Genomic DNA, 19,905 nt, shown 5'->3' with positions numbered 1-19,905 from the left:
CCCATATTTTCCCTATTTATAAAAGAAATGCACATTTTATACTTTTCACAGGAATGATGCTGTGAAGCCAGAATCCATATCAGGGAAAGAAGGCCTGGAGTCTGCAGATTTCTTTGCTCTACAATGGAAGCTCTCAGATATCCCTGTCCAGGATGACCTCTGTGCACTACTAGCATACTTGTCCTGAGCAGCCCTCATCTTCCTATAGAGCCCTGCTAGTTGGTGGTAGCTTAGCAAAGCCAGTTTACTTGATGTTAAAACAAAACTCAGCATGGACTTTCAGGGGAAAAAAAAAAAAACAAAAAACACACACCACTATGCATATACACACGTTAAGTTTGGAATAATGCAGTAACAAAGCAGTCCCAGAAGGACATCGTAAAACAGGTAGAGTTACCAGAAGGGAGGAAGAATCTGCACTTCACTGTTCTGTGTCTAATGGAGATGTTTAATAAATAGTCATACTGTTGGCCAATTTAACTGCCTTGACAACCATTCGTTATTACATATTTAATTGCAGCAGTCATGTTAATTGTCCTATTAGGTTACATTTTTGTAAGTTGCTTTGGATAAAAGTATCTGCCAAGCAACTAGATTGCATGTAAAATCATGGCTACATTGCAGAGGACACCAAGTACTGCGACTGCATGTTGCAGCAAGAAGCTGCACTGAGATGCCAACATTTCAGGTAAGCCACCCGTTGTAATAAAATGTAATCCACATTACCAATACACAATTTAACATTGCAAGAGAAAACAGTAAATTCATTTTGCATGCATCATATTAACCTTGTCTGCCACAGAAGGAGTGTTTCTCAATTAGGTGATCAAGGGCCAAACCCCCCAAAAAAGGCATCTCCCCAGATTTTAGCCCAAAAGGCTAACATAACGGAGGAATCTGCTTTGGTAAGGCCGCAGTAACTATCACACTTCAAGTGTAACATCAATGAAGGCCACAAACAGCAGGGAGTGAGGAAGCATTTATAAAAATTGAACACAACAGAAAAAAAAAAAAGTTAAAGGATTTTTATTTAGACAAAATGACAAATCCCATCCCCACCAACCAGTTTATCCAGCCCTCCAACAAATGTAACCAGCCTCTATGCACAGACATTGCATTTAGAGGATTACAATATTTAACATCTTCCCAAGCATAGAAAGCCATTTTGAGATTCAGACTCTGGGCCACTGCGATGGAGGTTTCTCTCCGTGATGCAGTCATTTCCTGTCATGGGGAAAAGCGTGAATAAAAGTTAGAATACAAATGTGACCAATGCAATTATTGATTCTTAAAGAAGCATGCCTTTCAGAAAACTGGCTATCACCACTGACAATCTGCCGGTAATTCCAGCTATTTTCAGTTTAACTTTCATCATCTGCATGTGAATAGCGTACAATTACTTATCACAAAGCCAACTTTACCTGATGTATCAAGTAGTCCCCATATCATTCCAGGCAGTGATCTCCCATCCTTAAGCAGCTACCCAATGGAAGAGCTGAGAACATACAACTCTATAAATGAAACAGGAATAAAACATTCACATTGATGCAATACACCATATTTACAACACACCAAATGACAGACACTAATGACTACAGTTAAATCTTCCTTTACAGTGAAATCCCAAAAGTAAAAACCAACTGCACTCCAGTATACTGTTAATCTACACACTGCTGGGTAAGATTACCATTTATCCAATATTGTTTAGTATCACACAAGCTTTGCTCAAGTGAGCTAATCAAGGATGCAGAGAACTGGATCAGAAGAGGTGAGGATACCCAGCATCGCTCCTCTGCACATGCCCAAATCAGTCTTGCCTTTTCTCACCCCCCCCACCCACCTTTAATGTAATCAAGGCTAAGCCTGTCCATCCTTGTCACACCCAATGCAAACCTTAACATCTTTAACTCTGCCACCTCCAGCTTCATCTTCTGTTACACAGGACTAAAAAATCATCACTAAACAAGGCATTTTGTAACAACTTGTAGAAAGCAGCCCAAACCAACATATCAAATCATGTGGCCCCCTTAAATTGTTCTGAAGGACTCCCGACTCCAAACACCATCTTCAAGTACATAAGCAACCAAGTCATGCTTTTACAAAACATTCTCTTCAAAGCGTAAAATGCAATACAAAATCAGTACTAAAAGCAATTCTGGGGAGGAAGAAAAAAGCCAGAAAACTGGATGAACATACCTTTAGGCAACTTCATCTTCATATGGGCGCCTGTGGGGGAATGTCGGGGGAGAAAGTGTTCCTCATAACCTAAGAGCAAAACAGCACAATTAGAACTGTCTCCAAAAAAAAAAAAACACCCAAAAATCAAACAAAACCAGCCACACAAACTGGACAATCCTGCTCAGATAAAACCTGAAACATCGTCAGTTTTCGCATCAGACGGCACTTCCTATTCAGGAATATCATCACTGACAGATTGTCAAAACCCATACCCCAAACCAAGTTCACCAGAACACACACATGAGTATAATGAAGCCATCACACAGAAGCTATTCGAATCTTTGTACTTCTACAGGTTTGAGAACTTGGTCCTGTTTAGACATGCATGTGTCACATTCACCTGTTAAAAAAAAAAAAAACCACCCCATTTGTGTATCCAGACAGGCTATTGGCAGGTGGTGGTGTGGGGAAGGCAACACCAATGACTGTGTGGACAATGTAAAGTGATTTTCTTCATGTATCAAGTTTCAACACTGGCATCTTAAGGTCTCTACTAAGACACCAAGCAAATACAAAAATTTAAAGAGACATTCCCTTTCCCTAAATCAAACGCCTACCATTTACAGCCACAGGTCAAACACAAAGTCACTGTGAATCCAAGAGATGAAATATTTGGTACACAGGTGTATATCATTGAATGCATTGCACACCTCAACAGTCTCAGTTTGGAGTGGGGTGTTGGGGGAGATTGAAGGCAAATAACTCAAGCGGTCTGGCAAATCACTGCCTTAAAGTCACTGGTTTGTTTCAAGTTCTTGATTAAAACATGTACATCAGAATACACTACAATACAAAGCTACTTAAGGCCAAATTGCAGGGACTGACAAAGCCGGATTGAATAAAAAGGTGAAATTTAAATAGTTGGGGTAAAAAATTAATATGGTTAGAGTGATTCATAGAAAGGCCAATTAAAATATGCATTAACTTGGCAGGGAAGCAGGATCTTGAATAGGAGGGTCAAAACTGAGCACCCAATAACGGATGTTAACTTAGAATTTTGCCTTATTTTAAAGGGCTTGCTTTCAGAATTTTATTTTAACCAGCAATCAGATGACGCAAAGCAAACCACCACCCAATTACAAGTCAGTTCATTCAATTGACTTCAATGCAATGGTTCTCATTCTTCCAGAGGCAGTGCCAAAACTTCGTTGTGTAGAATCAAAATCTTTCAGACAATTAGGTTCTTTTATAAATTAAAATCGAGGTTTCGTAATCTTAAACGAGTTCCGTATTTAAAACTACACTATTCGCTCAAGTAATTGCTAATTAAGTGGTGATAAAAAAATACGTCTGTCTATCAGTACCAGCTCCATTTATTTTCTAAACCCACTGATCCAGGCAACAGGGCCACAGGTCGGCAGAATCCCATGCTAGCAGGCGTCCAGCTGAACACTGGGATAAAAATACAAAACTAGTAGGGTCGGAACGCTACATTCATCAATACATTTTTATGTAATCGCGTCTATTCAAACCAAATGCGAGACACTTTCGTGTTTTTGCGTTAACAATCAACAGTAAGCTGTGGATTACGTGGACTGAGCCGCAACTCAACAGCGCCCTCTCATTTCATCAAATAATCGACAGGAAACTCGCGAGAACACAGCATGATGAGAACGCGAGAGGTTACACACGCTCTATCAGCACTGGAGTGCAACCGGATAAAGTGGAGTCAATAGGTTACCGACCACGTGGTTCACAATGGCGACTTTCATTACTCCCATTTGCAAGACAGCATGGCTAGGGTTTCGCCATAGGTACATCCATATTCCACACACCCTTGTCGTGCATTTTGCCCCAAGTTCTTTTGGGCGGTTCCCACAAATGCCCATAATTTACACCCACTGCTGTATATCCCCTGCCTTGCGTCTAGTTAGGACAACGGTTTTTCGCTGGATGATAAAGGCCTCTGGCTTTGCTTCCCTCCGGTAGTCTGCAATCCATTAACCGGGCATAGTGACGTAAAGATTAGCGTGAGCTGTGATTACAGATATCTACGAGATTTTTCTTAACACACAAGTCAATTATAACAGCGTAATATTAACTTACCTGTAAAACCCTTCAGTTTCATCTCCATGTGCAAAAGCATCTGAAATAAAAGAAAACAATTACTCAAAAATATCCACACAAGCAAGAAATAGTAAGAACCGGCAAAAGCTAGACTTCAGAGAGCTACACTCATCAGTTATCGCATCTGACGGCACTTCCTATGTAGAAGTCTCATCACAAGAGAAGCAAATGTATTCGTTTTACATTATTGGTTTATTCTCTTCAACGCACCATTTTGTAGTCCGGGTCCGAGCCATAATAAACACGACCGAAAAGAATTTAATGTGGTATCAAACACCGGTAAAATCATTTTAGACAAAATACATATACAACCAAACACCATCTAGTAGAAGTGAAAAGAAAGAAATACCACCGCGGTCCCCGTTTATATAATGCGAATGACGCGCCGCTGGGCCCGCCTCTATTTTGAGCGCGTAGAACTTGATAGGCCTGACGGCACAGGAAGTCATTCAGTCTTAGCGACGGATTCAGACAAGGACCTTTTTTAACGCGGTAAAGTTGATTGGTTAAAAACTTAAGACGCGGAAAAACCGAGTTTAAACATGGACTTAGAAGTGAAATTCTGTTTTTAGAAATAATCAGTTGTATCTCTTTCATTTTACAAATCTAACATTTTAAAGAGACATGAATGAAAAACACTGCATTTCTGTCTTTTTTCCTTTTAAGTCCTTTAAAGATGTGTGCTGGGGTGAAAGACGACTCGAACATTTTTAGCTTAACACATTACGAAATTTTAGAATAAATACTTAAACGACCCGCTCAGGGGAAAATTACGCAACTGCAATTTGATTTTTTCCGTATCCTGAACAATCGTTGAAGGGATTGCGTTAACGGACACATACTTTACCATTTGGCTGAAACAGTTAACGTATTAACAGACTGCAGTCTTTAATGATGTGTGCACTCTTAACACTAGCGATCTGGGGGCGAGCAACGTCCACATTTCCAAGAAGCAGTTATTTATTTCCACTAAATGTAAAGGTAACTGGGGCAAGACTGGGATCAGTTCCCGACTATGGGAAAAATGCAGAGAAGTTAGATTTACTTTTAAATCGAACGACAGATTTAATCTGTAATTAAGTACATTATTTTCAAATTCCTGTACAGTCCTGTACACAACCGTGGAAGTGAAAATCGCCCAGACGTAATAGCGAGTGTCGCCTGTAATCTAACTTGGTGTGTGACTCCATGTAGGCGAAAGTGCACGTGGCGCACATCCAGAAGTGATCCCTGCCCCGCGCGCGCCTCTGTGCTGGATCGTGGAAGAAGAAATACAAATATTATATATATATATATATATATATATATATATATACTGTACACACAAAGTACAGGCCAAAAGTTTGGACACACCTCCTCATTCAATGTGTTTTCTTTATTTTCATGACCATTTACAGCACTCCATCACTCTCCTTCTTGGTCAAATAGCCCTTACACAGCCTGGAGGTGTGTTTGGGGTCGTTGTCCTGTTGAAAAATAAATGATCGTCCAGCTAACCTGACTTCCGCACAACACAACTGCTGGTCCCAACCCCACTGATAAAGCAAGAAATTCCACTAAATAACCCTGATAAGGCAGACCTGTGAAGTGAAAACCATTTCAGGTGACTACCTGTTGAAGCTCATCGAGAGAATGTCAAGAGTGTGCAAAGCAGTAATCAGAGGGTGGCTATTTTGAAGAAACTAGAATATAAAACATGTTTTCAGTTATTTCACTTTTTTTTGTTAAGTACATAACTCCACATGTGTTCATTTATAGTTTTGATGCCTTCAGTGAGAATCTACCAATGTAAATGGTCTTGAAAATAAAGAAAACACATTGAATGAGGAGGTGTGTCCAAACTTTTGGCCTGTACTGTATATATATATATATATATATATATATATATATATATATATATATATATATATGCTTTTAAATAAACTTTAGGCACTGAAGATTTATTTCCTGTTGCTCGACATATGTTCAACAGCAGGGTCTTGTTCAGTCTCACTTGCTTCCCTTTCGTTTTGGAAAACACTTTTGAACACTTGCAGGCTACAGTTGCTGGTTAATCGAATTAAATAATTAAGAAAATGCTTTACAAAGAAAACGTTGATCTTAAGACGGAGAAGCTTCTATCTGTGGCACCCCTGCAAGAGAACCACCTCTTTCAACCTTCACAAACATATGCAGTTTTAATATCTGGAAAAAATTAGGAATTAACTTGCTTAGAGATCTTTATATAGACAACGTCTTTGCATCCTATGAACAATTACATTCCAGATTTAACATTCCAGCTACACATTTCTTTCACGATCTTCAAATCAGAAACTTTGTTAAACAGACCCTTCCAGATTTTCCTCATCTTGCACCCTCATCCACGCTGGAAAAAATATTGCTCAATCTCAAGGATTTAGACTCCATCTGTACAATATATAAAATCATTTTACAATCCCTCCCTTCAAAGATCCAAGAATACACTGGGAAAAAGATCTCTCAATTAATATATCAGAAAAGGAGTGGAAAGTAGCAATGCAGAGAATTCACTCGAGCTCCATATGCGCAAAGCATACAATTATACAACTCAAAATTATATATCGAGCACATCTGTCTCGACTAAAACTCTCCAAAATGTTTCCAGGACATGATCCAACCTGCGAACGTTGCAACCAAGCCCCAGCCTCACCAGGTCACATGTTCTGGGCCTGCACCAAATTAACATTATTCTGGACAAACATTTTTAATTACCTGTCAGACAGCCTTGGACTCACAATCCCTCCTAACCCATTAACAGCTGTGTTTGGGGTTCTTCCAGAGGGGCTTAAAGTGGAGAAAGACAAACAAATTGTGATTGCATTCACTACACTGTTGGCACGCAGACTCATTCTGATAAACTGGAAGAACCCAAACTCTCCTCTTTTAAGTCAGTGGGAAACTGATGTGTTATATTATTTGAAATTGGAAAAAATCACATACTCAGAGGATCCGTACAGACTTTTTTCAAAACATGGCAGGATCTAATCAGTAATATTTTAAAATAAGTTCATGAAGCACAGAGAATTTATTAATTTAGGTATGTTTACAAGCCTTAAATTTAACTCCGTTTACCTTGCTCTCTCTCAGGGGTGGGGATCGATCTGTTCTTAACTCAATTTTTCTCTTTGTAAAAACTTGATTGCTTTGTATGGATTGCAATAAAATTTAATAAAGAGTGAATAAAAAAAAAAAGAAAACGATTAGTACATCATTAAAAATGAGTGAAAATGTATATGCAACACTCAGTCTTTTATTAGAACAAATAACTTGACGGGTAAGAAATCAAGAGTTGTCAAACTCGATCAGTACGTTTCTAGAATGGACGATCCCACTCCGTCTGTCATGTTGGCTGTCTGATTGGGTTAAAGTGGGTGGCATTTTTATCTTTTATAAATTCAGCACACAATAATTTTTGGAAAGGATCAGAAAGTGCATAGATTATGTGTGTATGTTGCACAGTTTGCGTTATTTTACCACTGTTACATTAATGAATGAATACTACAGTCTGTACCTATCTACCGTGAAGTCTGCCAAAATAAGAAAGTAAACATTTTATGAAACAGATATTAGAAAGGTAATCATAGGTTGGCAGAAGGGCACGGATTGGTTTGCACCTTTGGGTGCATGAGTGTGTGAGTGTATTAGTATTATTGAAGCTTTTCTATATAAAGTGTTTATGAGACATTAAATAAGAAAATTAAGAAGGTTCAGTATAATGCAACATACTCTTTTACAGCACTCTTGTCTGTAGAACAGTTGTCATTTTTAAACAGACCACATATGCAAAAATAATGTAAAACCACATATTAAACAATTTGCAAACAGTAAAATAAAACCATCTGTGTGTTATACAATATGCATTTTGGTTTTTAAGCTGGAAATTGAGAGAGAGAAAATAAAATCTTCAGATGGCATCCATCATCTTGGATGGATCTGGCAAAAATAAACGCCTGGACAATGCAGGCCAGCCACTCTTGGGGCAGCCAACAGTACAGAAGTGTCTGGAAGATGCCTGTCATTACTACCTATGGCTTGAGCTGGCAATTTGTCACTAGTAATGCCCTTTCTCGACGTGCTACTGAAGTCGGGTGGAGTTCCTTACAATCCATATTTCACTTGTTACACTGAACTAAGGCTACCTAACGTGGTAACAGTCTGTAGTCAGGCTAGTGCTTCCTAATGGAGATTGACTTTTGTAGGTGGCACTGGTGCAGGTCATGACAACGGAGACTATGCGACCTGTAAAGACAAACAGGACAGGTACTGAGGCAGTAAGTCAAACAAATGTTGGCAGCACCAAACTGAGGGTATATTGAAAGTGCATTAAGAATAGTTGGTGTTCATTTTTAAATTACATTTTTTTAAAAAAGTATTTTTGAGTTTCTGGGCTTAAAACTCATTTTGTATGAACACAAAGTCAATCCAATTTCATAAAATGTAATATAAGATTAAATGACTACGAAAGGTAGTACAACAAGTTGAAGTAATATGAAACAGGCTTTAGTGACCAAACAAACAGCAGCTCAAAACATCTGTATATATTCACAAGATTAAACTTCATGTTTTGGTACAAGCAACACAATATTGAGGACTTCCAAATTAAACTAAATGTTGATTTTGAAAAACAACTCTGACAAAGGATTCTAGTTTGACAATAACTCCTTCCTTTATAAGAAGTATTATTGTTGAGACAATATCAGTAAAACTTGAGATGCTGTCATTTATTAGACATCAATGAAAGGAGTTAAGGTACTGATAAAAGAACAAACACTGCATTTTTGGTTCCTTTTTCCACCCAAAGAAAATCAGAATTTGTATACTTAAAAGTTATGACAAAGAGCAGATCAAATGTTGAACACCGTGGGAAACTGCATAGGTAGTGAAATGAAGTCAAATATGATCACATCTAATACAGGTATAAAAAGGGAACACTGGAAACAAAGGAAGGAGTCGATGGACAGATGGATCAAAGATGATGATAATGATGATGGAAGAACTGAGTAAACCATACTTGTATACATAGTAGAGAAAGTGTGTTTCTTTGGGTACTGAATTTGCAGTCCATGCACTTGAATAAAGCTTTTGGGTACAGTACAGCACAGGCATGTGCATTACGTTACGTACTGCTTGGATCAGAAACAAAGCATCACTTACTGTATGTAGACGCATCACATTATTAAGGGCAGATTGTGGAACAGACTGAAACACATGGACACCAAATAAAGAATTGTCTTGGGTTTCTTTGCACTTAACGCTACGTTGCCACTTAACAGCATATTTTATAAAAATATGCCGTTGACAGCTGCCTGTCTACATTAAAGCAAAAGTTGCACAAATACAAAATTGTAAGTTTTCATCAATATTTTTTTACAACATGATTTTGTAAAAAATATAAAGGTAATGTAAAGTTAAAACAACTAGTTTTTTTTTTTTTCTTTTCAATGTTTACTTATTTTCAAATGAGACTCTGCAGGTCAAAACATTTCTCTTCCAAATTCCCTTCCATAGCCCAACTTTACTTTTACTATACTCAAATCTGAATTTAAATGGTCTAATGCTCTGGAATATTACCACTGAGTATTCACCTACAAGAAGCATTTATATCTTAGCATTTATAGCTTATGCATCTGCCTATAAGGAACAAACTCGAATGATTGTAAAGTTAGCATTAAGGCGATGACCGGCTTTCAGGCTGGCTGCTTCCAAGAAGCACAGCAGTGGTTTCTGGTCCAAAGTCACCTTCAGTAAAGGAGACATTTTATATCTGCAGAGGAACAAAGCACAAAACAAAAAATTCTGCGAAAAACTTTTCACACACCCAACTTTTTCTGTGTCCACCTATTTAAAGATTGTCAATACTCTAGAAAATACATAAATGGGCAAACTGTGTGTATCTGTATATAGAATGGTATACAATTCATATACAGTATATGTCTATATTATATATAGATTGATTTATATATAGATTTATATATATATATACTGTATATATACATATATATATATATATATATATATATATATATATATATATACACACATATACATATATAGATATATGTGCAGCATATACAGAGTTAATATATACCAGTCTATAAATCAGCTTGTGTTTGTGCATAATGAGCCTTGAGCTCAGATTACACATACATGAATGCATTATAACTGCAAAACTTGAAACTTATTAGTATACAGCATATATGTATCTACACACACAGGCTGGAACCTCTATATATTGTATTGTATTGTATTATATATATATATATATATATATTCATGCATTCTGTGTAAAATATATGACTATATATTCATTTTATTCTATGGGTGGATTTTGAAATACACAGATTTAGACACACATACACACACAGACATTGATCACTTTCTGGCAGCTTTTTATATGAGCAGTTTTCTCAACAGTCCCAATTCCACCTAGTTGCACGTTTCCCTCCCTGTGGAATGATGTACCAGTGACAAAACATGTCCCAAATGAACTACTAGGTACCCAATCTTTAGCCAAGCCTATGATTAATGTTAAGAAGAATCAATTGAGGGGTAGGCGAGAAAAACATGTAAATGTGACAAACTGACAGGCTGATGAGTTGAGAACGACTCATTCACACACAAACTTATCATTTTTAAAAAACCCATTTGCTTCTGGATTCCAGGCAGATAACTCTTGGCCCCTGTGCTGGGAACAAAACCAGTGCATTAAAGGACTATGTCCAAATATAGCCAGATATGTGCCTTAAAAGTCAATTGCAAATAAAATGTTAACGGGCAGGAATGTTGAAAAATACAATTTTCTCATGTGTAAAAGGTAGTTTACTATCCTCATATTATTTGGAATTCTTATTTTAAAAGAACATTTCCACATTTTACATTCTAAATACTGGCCACAGATTTTATTTCCAGTGGTTGAAATCTGTGTTTTGGCTTGAACATTGTGTCCAATGAGATGTTGTATGGGACATAAAGTCTGTTTTGAATTCTTTCATAATGCAATTTCTTCTCCTTCAGGTTTATATGTTGCTTTTTTTCCCCTCACACGAGTAGCTAGATAGGATCTTCAACCGTAACACCCTTTTAGTTCTGTCTCCAAACATTACCCTTACAGAACTATTCTGGATATCCCCGGGTGTAAGCCATGATACAGCCAGCAGCATAGCACATCCTGAAAAACTTAAGAAATGTAAATTCACACTTGTATTTTTCAGCCACAAACTACAGTCCAAACTCTGGTCACTCATGAGGTGCCAACCCATTAAACAAAAGCTTTGTCTATTTAACAAGTCATTGTTTTCTTGTCCTATCACGACTCACTGTCTGAGCCATTGCTGCTTTCACGACTGATTTCAATCTGAAGAGAGGGAAGATTGTCCAGTCGACTTCTTTTCTTGTGTGACTTTTCTTTCTCTTTGATCATGGCCCCCCACACCCTTTGGAGCTCAGAATCATCATCCTCGCCAGAACTATTTGCTGCTGCTGCTGTTGCTCCTGCTACTGCTGCTGTTGGAGCTACTGTTGTTGACTTGTTTGCTGATCTTCCTACAAAAAACTTCTCTTTCTGACCCGAGGAGGATGACGTTGTCCCAAGTCGACTCCAAAGGCTTCCGGCTGTGAAATAAAAGCATATAATAGTGATACGAGTTATAAAAGATTTAAAAAAAAAAAAATACACACAAATAAAAAAAGAGTCTTCTTGTGCTCTAGAGGCAATGAAGATATGAGTGTTAAAATGCAATCAAATATTAATTGTAGATTGTTAAAGTTAGCTTGGGAAAATGTCAGTGGCGCTGCAGCAAGTCCTATAATGAAATTATTTGCCAAAAAAGAAGTATGTGATAAAACTCAGGAAAAAAATATCTTCCACTGAAGTATTCCTAAAAGTACAAGATCCCGAAAAGCAAAATGCGCACACACACACACATCTGTCTGTCTGTCTGTCTGTCTATCTATCTGTGTCAGAGTCACTGAAGGCTTACCTGTGTCTTATGAAGAGCTTCCATTATCTGCCAAGATGATTAAAATGCTCTCCATACAGGTAGCAACCCTATGACTCTATAATTGAAGCACATCTATTCACCTTCTAACAGCTTATCCAGCTTGGCGTCACGATTTTTCTAATAATAGTAGGCACAAATCAAGAATCCATCCTTACAGTATGCAAGTCAGGCCCCATCCACACTACTACATTTTCATTTACAAATGTAACACTACCCTGGCATTTTCAACGCCTAAAAACTTTTACAAATGCTCTCCAGAGCCCTGTATTTCTGGAAAGCCAGCCACAGCATTAAATTATGGATGGACGAGAACGCACACTTTCAAAAATGCAGACTCTAATTGCACTTTGATTTGTCTGTATGTAGCCCTTCCCTGACTGACTCATTACAGCCTATATACATCGGACTTCCATGCAACTCGGATTCCTGCCACGTGCAAAAGTTCGCTGACGACACTGCTATCGTGGGCTGCATCAGGAGGAGTATAGGAAGCTAATCAAGGACTTTGTTAAATGGTGTGACTCAAATCACCTACAACTGAACACCAGCAAAACCAAGGAGCTGGCGGTGGACTTTAGGAGGACCAGGCCCCTCCTGGACCGCGTGATTATCAGAGGTGACTGTGTGCAGAGGGTGCAGACCTATAAATACCTGGGAGTGCAGCTGGCTGATAAACTGGACTGGACTGCCAATACTGATACTCTGTGCAAGAAAGGTCAGAGCCGACTATACTTCCTTAGAAGGCTGGCAGCCTTCAACATCTAAAATAAGATGCTGCAGATGTTCTATCAGACGGTTGTGGCGAGTGCGCTCTTCTACGCGGTGGTGTGATGGGGAGGCAGCATTAAGAAGAGGGACGCCTCACGCCTGGACAAACTGGTGAGGAAGGCAGGCTCTATTGTAGGAGTAAAGTTGGACAGTTTGACGTCTGTGGCAGAGCAACGGGCACTGAGCAGACTCCTGTCAATCATGGAGAATCCACTGCATTCACTTAACAGTGTCATCTCCAGGCAGAGGAGCAGCTTCAGTGACAGACTGAGGAGATCATTCCTGCCCCACACTATGCGACTCTTCAATTCTATCCGGTGGGGTAAACGTTAACATTATTCAAAGTTATTGTCTGTTTTTACCTGCATTTTTATTACTCTTTAATTTAAATATTGTTCTTGTATCAGTATGCTGCTGCTGGTGTATGTGAATTTCCCCTTGGGATGAATAAAGTATTTATCTATCTATCACATCTCATTCCCTGATTGGCCGAATTTCCCCTGAGGGACAAATAAAAAAAGAGGCAGGCATTAAATGTAAATGAATTTATAATTTTCACATTTTTAAGACAGTGTGGAACAGTGGTTAAGGCTTTGGACATCAAACCATGAGGTTGTGGGTTCAAATCCCACCACTGACATTGTGCGATCCTGAGCAAATCACTTCACCCGCCTGTGCTCCCATTGGAAAAACAAAAGACATGTAAACCAATTGTATCTCAAATGTTGTAAGTCGCTTTGGATAAAGGCGTCGGTCAAATAAATAATTGTGAATGTCAAAAATAAAACAAAATAAAAGTTCTATCTAAAACACATGAGAATAAAATCAAAGCTTTAAACCCAAATCATATTGGTGGAATAAAAGCCTGTATAAGTGTCACATACTCACCTAACTTTCTATCTTTTCCACCATCAGAGTAAAGTCTTTGAGAATCCTGCTTGGGGAACCCAAGGCGACTGTGCACATCAGACAGTGGCTCTCTGCGTGGAAGTGGAGCTGTACTTACAGTGACCTTACTAGTCCTGTTATCAGGAGAGCGTGGTCTCTTACCCAAACGTTGTCGAACATCTGCAACACAGTAAAAAGCACCCGATGAGATGGAGAAGCCCAAGACTTTTCAGCTAACAAGAGAATTAAGATGTTCAAGTTGTTTGAGAGGTCAGTATGTTACTTTTGATTTTTGGAGATAAGAAGCCCATTTTTGTAAGGAAGGAGGAGGTTAGAAGCACGCTCTGATACAGCGCATTACCGCACCCACCAGTCCAGGACCCAAGTGCAGCCATTCAACGGGTGATACCTCAGCACCACACTAGTTGAGATGGAGTGGAACACTCTGAGGTTTTTTATGGTGGCAAGACTGACAATTCTGCCACCAACCCCCAAGTTTTTCCCTGCAGGTTGGAGGGCCTACATGCAGGGATGGATGCAGATCAATGTCATACCCAGGACAGAGCAAGTGCAGGTTAAGGGCCTTATAAGGCTAATTTTTACAACAGTTCCCAAATGCTTGTCTTGCATCCCATTAAATGTGTCCGCTGTCTACAAATTGTTTGCAAGTCAGAGGCAAAACTGGATGGCATGAAGGGAACAATTTTTTGGTGTGGCTGTGTGCTTGTGCCAGTCTAATGTGGTTGACTTTATTCTATAAGAAGTATTGAACCTGGGAACTCTCTCCAAATGTTTATGGCAACTTGAATGTTTCAATTAGTTACCTGTTTTAGTTGGGGTGAATGGCAGTGGCTGCTGAGACAAGTTTTGTCGTTTTTCTTCTAATAAAATGCGCACATCTGTTACTTTCTCTTTCGAGGTTTTTCCAGTTGTTCCTATTCGGTTTTTAACACTGCTAACTGGTATGCTGTCAGCTCTCATGGAGTTCCTGAGGAGAACAAAAATGATTTCAGATACAGTGTCGTTTCAGTCTCACTGGACTACAAGTAAATATAGATCATCAAATAGGTACAATGTTCGCACTTAGAATTTCATAGACAGGATATTTTTAACGTGGGATGAGTGGTTTCTTCTGATTTCAAATGCTGACTGTTGTTTATAGAAAGAAATGCAAAGTACCAACTTACCGAATAGTTTTTAGTTTAGACTCGACTTCGTCAGCATACATAGTCATCTTCATAGTTTTCTTTGGAGAAGGAGTGGAGATCATTTTAAGCTCAAGGTCATAGTCCATCTCGTCCGAGTCAGAATCTGAGCCTGTCCTGCGCAGTGGAGCCACATTGCGTGGCTCCTCACGATATTCAACAACCCGCTCATCTTCATCCATATCTTCATCTTCCTCCTCTCCCTCATCCTCTTCCTCAATTGGTTCCTCAGGCACATTCAGTAGGTCTGGAAAAATTATGAAACATTAAAGAAAAGCACAAACACAAGTGAGTATTACAGGCAATATCAACCGATTACTTGCATCTTCTGTAGCGAGAGGTCTGTTGCCTTGCATATCTATACTTGATTGAAGGCCTTTGGCTTCTTACAAAGCAAAAGCAAATGGATGGAACAATTTAACAAAATTAAGGCAGATACTACTATGGCCACCACCAGACCCTATTTGAGCAAATCATCGTCCCAAAGTTAAGTTCATGAGTTTCTAACTTCACTTATTTTTGATGGAGATATGGAGAGAGATGCGCATGGTAACATGTGCATTATGTTAAATAAAATGTATGGTGTTACTGCATCATGCCTGGTTTATCCTGAACTGGTAAAAGGCACAAAAAAACACCAACACACGTTTTCGAATGAAGGAAAATGTGTAACAATAAACAGTTGTATTGGCAAAGGCCTATTTATTAAACACAGCAGAATGTTAAATTGAAAAAAAGTCCTGAATGACTTAATTTTTGTGTTGGATGAAAGGATACACTTGTGCCGCAGTGACCTGTTATTACTGTATACTAATTAGCTAATTTTTAAAAATACTCTAATTATATGGGTCTGATCAGGGCCGACAAGAGGAAGGTGAAGGTGTAACATTCTCCAGGCAGGGGCCCAATATAGCATTCTTTTTTTTTTTTTTTGGGTGTCTCCCTTGCCTCTTTGACTGGTACAGAGCCTCACAGGAGACTGACCACTCAAATCCCCTACACCAAATCTTCACTTTCTGCTATTTATTTTTCCCTGGGCTCAGCGTAGGCTCACATCACTTCTAGGTCTGGTGTTTGTACTGCCATGTAATATCTGATGGATGGGAGACATCCTGCACCAATCACTGTGTGTAAAACTCTGGTACCATAGTCTTGTCATGGATGTTGTACGAGTAACTAACTAGGTTGTCTGATACAAGATGGAGCTAAAGAAAGAGACAGGTGTTTTTTTTTTTTTTTTGGATGACGTGAGGCGATGGATGATTACTTAAAGTGAAATGCAGTGCGAGTCAAATGTCTGGAGAAGATTGATTTACCCTTGTACAAGGGAATCTTTTTGTTTTTACAAGAGTGTGTAGATATATAGTCGCAAATATAGTGAATACTGCATGTAAAGCTGCAGAATGAAAACTCTCTCTGTGACTTCTGCCTTTAAACAGATCTAACACACCGCAAATGCTTAAAGCATAAGTCAGTAACTAAAATAAAACAAATCTTTACGGCCATGTTAATGAATTGCAAGATAAACCTACCTACTCGATTCTGCGATATCTCTGTATGAACTCAGCTGTGCTACAAGTCAGTTCACTTATGGCGCTTTTCCACTGCATAGTACGGCACGACACGGTTCAGTTCAGCTCACTTTTGGGGGGTTTTACACTGGGAACAGTACCTGGTACCTGGTCCTTTTTTTAGTTCCACCTCAGCCGAGGTTCCAAGCGCGCCAAACCGTTATCAAAACGTGACGTGTAAACTCTGCTGGTCACTGATTGGCCGGAGAAAATCGTCATTACTGCGTCACTGAACTTGCGACACGAGACACAACAGACCCGCTAGATTTTTAGCGCAGAGAGTGAAGGTTCGGACGCACCATTTTGTTTTAACCAAAAATGGCTGTTTCGTGGTCTATTGAGGAAGTACAGACGTTCCTCTCGTTGGTAGCCGAGGAGCGGATCCAGCAAGAGCTGGATGGTGCGACGCGGCGCAACCATAACGACACGTGAATAATCCCGCCCACTCTAAAGCGGTACTAAACTGCAGTCGAAACGCAAACCGAGCCGAACTGAGCCGAACCAAGGTGAGCTGTCCTGAACCGTGCTGTGCCGTACTATGCAGTGGAAAAGCGCCATTACTGACATCATTTAATGGGTAGACTACACATGTGAAAAGCTACTGATGTAACCTAAGAGGAAATTACAAGAAATCTTCCCTATCTCATTCGGGGCTTTTCAACAACACACTTCATGTTCTCCTCAAAAAGCACACAAATAAATGTAAACAGAGGTGTTTTAGATACAAGCAGATTCCCTTTTCCAGGTCAAGAATTTTAAAATGAGAATTGCATATTGTAGAATATTACTCCAGTGCTGTTAACATGAATCAGTCAGGAGAATGTATATTTGAGAAAGAAATGTCTCCACAGTGAAGCACATGAAAAGAAAAACTGTGTTGGCAGATTGCACTCACTCCACCTTAAATCAAAATTGTCAGCACCAATATTGATGGTAATGTGGTTTCAGCCATTGACAGAAAAGAAAGCTGCAGAAGTCACGGTGAGATGGTGCGTTTCCCTGATGTACTGTACTAAGGATGATGGATTTTAGTAAGGATAAGAATCAGAGGAGTCCCACTAGCTGAACACTCAGATCATACTCTGGTACTATAGAAAATACAATAAATTAGATATGGAGATTTTTATTTGTTAAAATATGCGTATGTTAGGCACACGAATTGCATTATATATGGATACAGAACATGCCATCATTAACAAGCCACTTTTATATATCATCAAATTGCATTCTGTCAAAAACTGCTGTGGCTACGCCTAAACCATTTTGTTTCCTGTTGAGTTGAATAACATCAATTAGTGTGCATTGATATCCCATTCGGCCACGGTACACTTCAGCTGAATGCCCACGATACCACTGCCAATCGATGTTCCAAATAACGGATTGTTTATTGAACAACCAAATATAACAGCAGTGCAATGCCTGTGCAGGATTCGGATTTATTAGTTTCCTAAGAAAGTCACTGTCTTCTTTCTGAAACCCTTCTGATTTAAAGGATGTCAGCTGCTGCCATTCCAACCTCTTGCCCTGCCCAGTCTGCTCCCAGACACTAATCTCAACCAGTCTAGACTATGAATCACTTACAGATCGCCATCCTTCAATGCTGGCTAGAAAGAGCTCCCTGCACTCTGTTACAATATTTTCTCACAAACTCACTATAGGGCACGGAGTAATTTATAAAGCCAGGAAACACAACAGACCAGTTTCTCACAGTTCAGCCTCAGTATCTTATTATTATCGGTTTACACTTGCACCCCCATCCTTGATCCAGGTTTGACTGTATTTCTGATAAGATGAAACCCCCTTTCAGATTAAAACAGAAGCTTGTCCATTTAGTATCTAAGTTATGTTCTAGACAAGATACATGCAGCTCTGGGATCACAGATGATTTTTAAAACAGCAACTGAAAGGCTGTGGCCATTCTCAATCAACCCAAAACCAGCTAATCGGATAATAATAATACATTTTATTTACGTACCGCCTTTCATACACTCTAGGACATTTTACAATTCAATATACACATTAACAAGACCATAGAAATTACATACAAGAAAATGAATACTCATTGAAGAGATGTGTTTTTAACAAGAGTCTCAAATGAATAATAGATTTTTCCTCGCGATGGCTGAGAGGAAGAGCATTCCAAATTTTGGGGGCTATCACACTATCCATTGCTACTAACCTGTATTTAGGTAAAATGAGTAAGTTAGCATATGATGATCTTAATGCAGCAGCTCAGACAGATAATGAGGGGCTAAACCATGAAGGGCTTTAAAGTTGAGAAGAAGAATTTTATATTTGATTCTTGAAAAGACTGGTAACCAATGCAAATCATAAAGGACAGGAGTGATGTGAGCCGATTATTTAGTGTGTTTAAATAGACGAGCAGCAGAATTCTGAACATATTGTAAGCTATTGATAGATTTAGTCGGCCATAAAACAATGAATTGCCATAGTCCAGATGGGTAGTGATGAAAGCATGAATCAGTGTTTCAGTATCCTTCACAATGAGGAAAGAATGCAGATGAGCAATGCTGCGAAGATGAAAAAACCTGTCTGTACTATTGAACTAATGTGTGGTTGAAAAGTAACAAGCTGATCAAACTGATGACACCCAAATTATGGACTGATGCTGAGGGTTCAACCAGGATCCCATCAACGTCAATTTTTAGCCCATGAAGGGTAGAGAGGAAAGATTTGGTACCAACTAATAAGATTTCTGATAATGACATGTGAATTAATGAACTGTTAAACTTATCAATTGCTTAGCAGAATACAACATGTTGGGTGTGACTAGTTTGGTGCAATTTATGAGAACTTCACTACTGATACTCTCATTTCCTGTGTGGAAGACAGCTTACTGAAAGAAAATCCACAGTATAAAGAGGTTACGGGGGAGACTTTAGACATTGAGTAAAATATAAATCTATCTGCATGCGATATTCCAGAATTGTAAAACTAATTAAAAATGGCATATAATTCATTATGCATATTAGTACTGCGTCATAAAAACCGAAGAGCAGCTCAAAGTAGAGTGTTGTTGCCAATAAATCTGATAAGCATAGCCTGTTGTGATCATGATCACAAAATAAGGCAGTAATCCAAGCACTGTTAGTAGAGGTGCCATGTTTGACACTAGGTGTTTGTGCAATA

The 19,905-nt window shown here is 38.9% G+C and overlaps 1 protein-coding gene, 1 long non-coding RNA gene and 3 other non-coding genes across 6 annotated transcripts in view; all 5 read right to left on the bottom strand.

The window, feature by feature from the left end:
* Positions 1 to 1,010: 1,010 nt before the first annotated feature.
* Positions 1,011 to 4,649, bottom strand: LOC120531605. 2 transcript variants are annotated; one of them, XR_005634124.1, is made up of 5 exons: positions 4,516 to 4,649; positions 4,285 to 4,324; positions 2,197 to 2,265; positions 1,422 to 1,511; positions 1,011 to 1,224 (listed from the first exon to the last, which is right to left on the bottom strand). It is a non-coding gene; the product is annotated as an uncharacterized LOC120531605 (long non-coding RNA). The 2 variants fall into 2 exon arrangements; XR_005634125.1 differs by having other exon boundaries at positions 1,422 to 1,495.
* On the bottom strand, positions 1,304 to 1,377 carry LOC120532004. The gene has a single exon (XR_005634192.1). It is a non-coding gene; the product is annotated as a small nucleolar RNA SNORD65 (small nucleolar RNA).
* LOC120531997 lies at positions 2,358 to 2,431 on the bottom strand. The gene has a single exon (XR_005634185.1). It is a non-coding gene; the product is annotated as a small nucleolar RNA SNORD49 (small nucleolar RNA).
* Positions 4,398 to 4,466, bottom strand: LOC120531998. Its single transcript, XR_005634186.1, has one exon. It is a non-coding gene; the product is annotated as a small nucleolar RNA SNORD49 (small nucleolar RNA).
* A 6,046-nt stretch (positions 4,650 to 10,695) lies between the features above and the next one.
* Positions 10,696 to 19,905, bottom strand: part of ncbp3 (nuclear cap binding subunit 3) — a 43,543-nt gene continuing 34,333 nt past the window's right edge. The window contains exons 10-13 of the mRNA XM_039757169.1: positions 15,167 to 15,431; positions 14,804 to 14,967; positions 13,980 to 14,159; positions 10,696 to 11,934 (exon numbers count right to left, since the gene is read on the bottom strand). Of these exons, the coding sequence (XP_039613103.1) occupies positions 11,630 to 11,934; positions 13,980 to 14,159; positions 14,804 to 14,967; positions 15,167 to 15,431 (914 nt within the window). The 3' untranslated portion in view covers positions 10,696 to 11,629. The remainder of the gene's footprint in view (positions 11,935 to 13,979; positions 14,160 to 14,803; positions 14,968 to 15,166; positions 15,432 to 19,905) is intronic.

This window comes from Polypterus senegalus, chromosome 6 (genome assembly GCF_016835505.1).
Source record: "Polypterus senegalus isolate Bchr_013 chromosome 6, ASM1683550v1, whole genome shotgun sequence".
Classification (NCBI taxonomy): Eukaryota; Metazoa; Chordata; class Cladistia; order Polypteriformes; family Polypteridae; genus Polypterus; species Polypterus senegalus.
The sequence above is the reverse complement of the archived record's forward strand: the minus strand, read 5'-3'. Positions and strand labels throughout refer to the sequence as shown.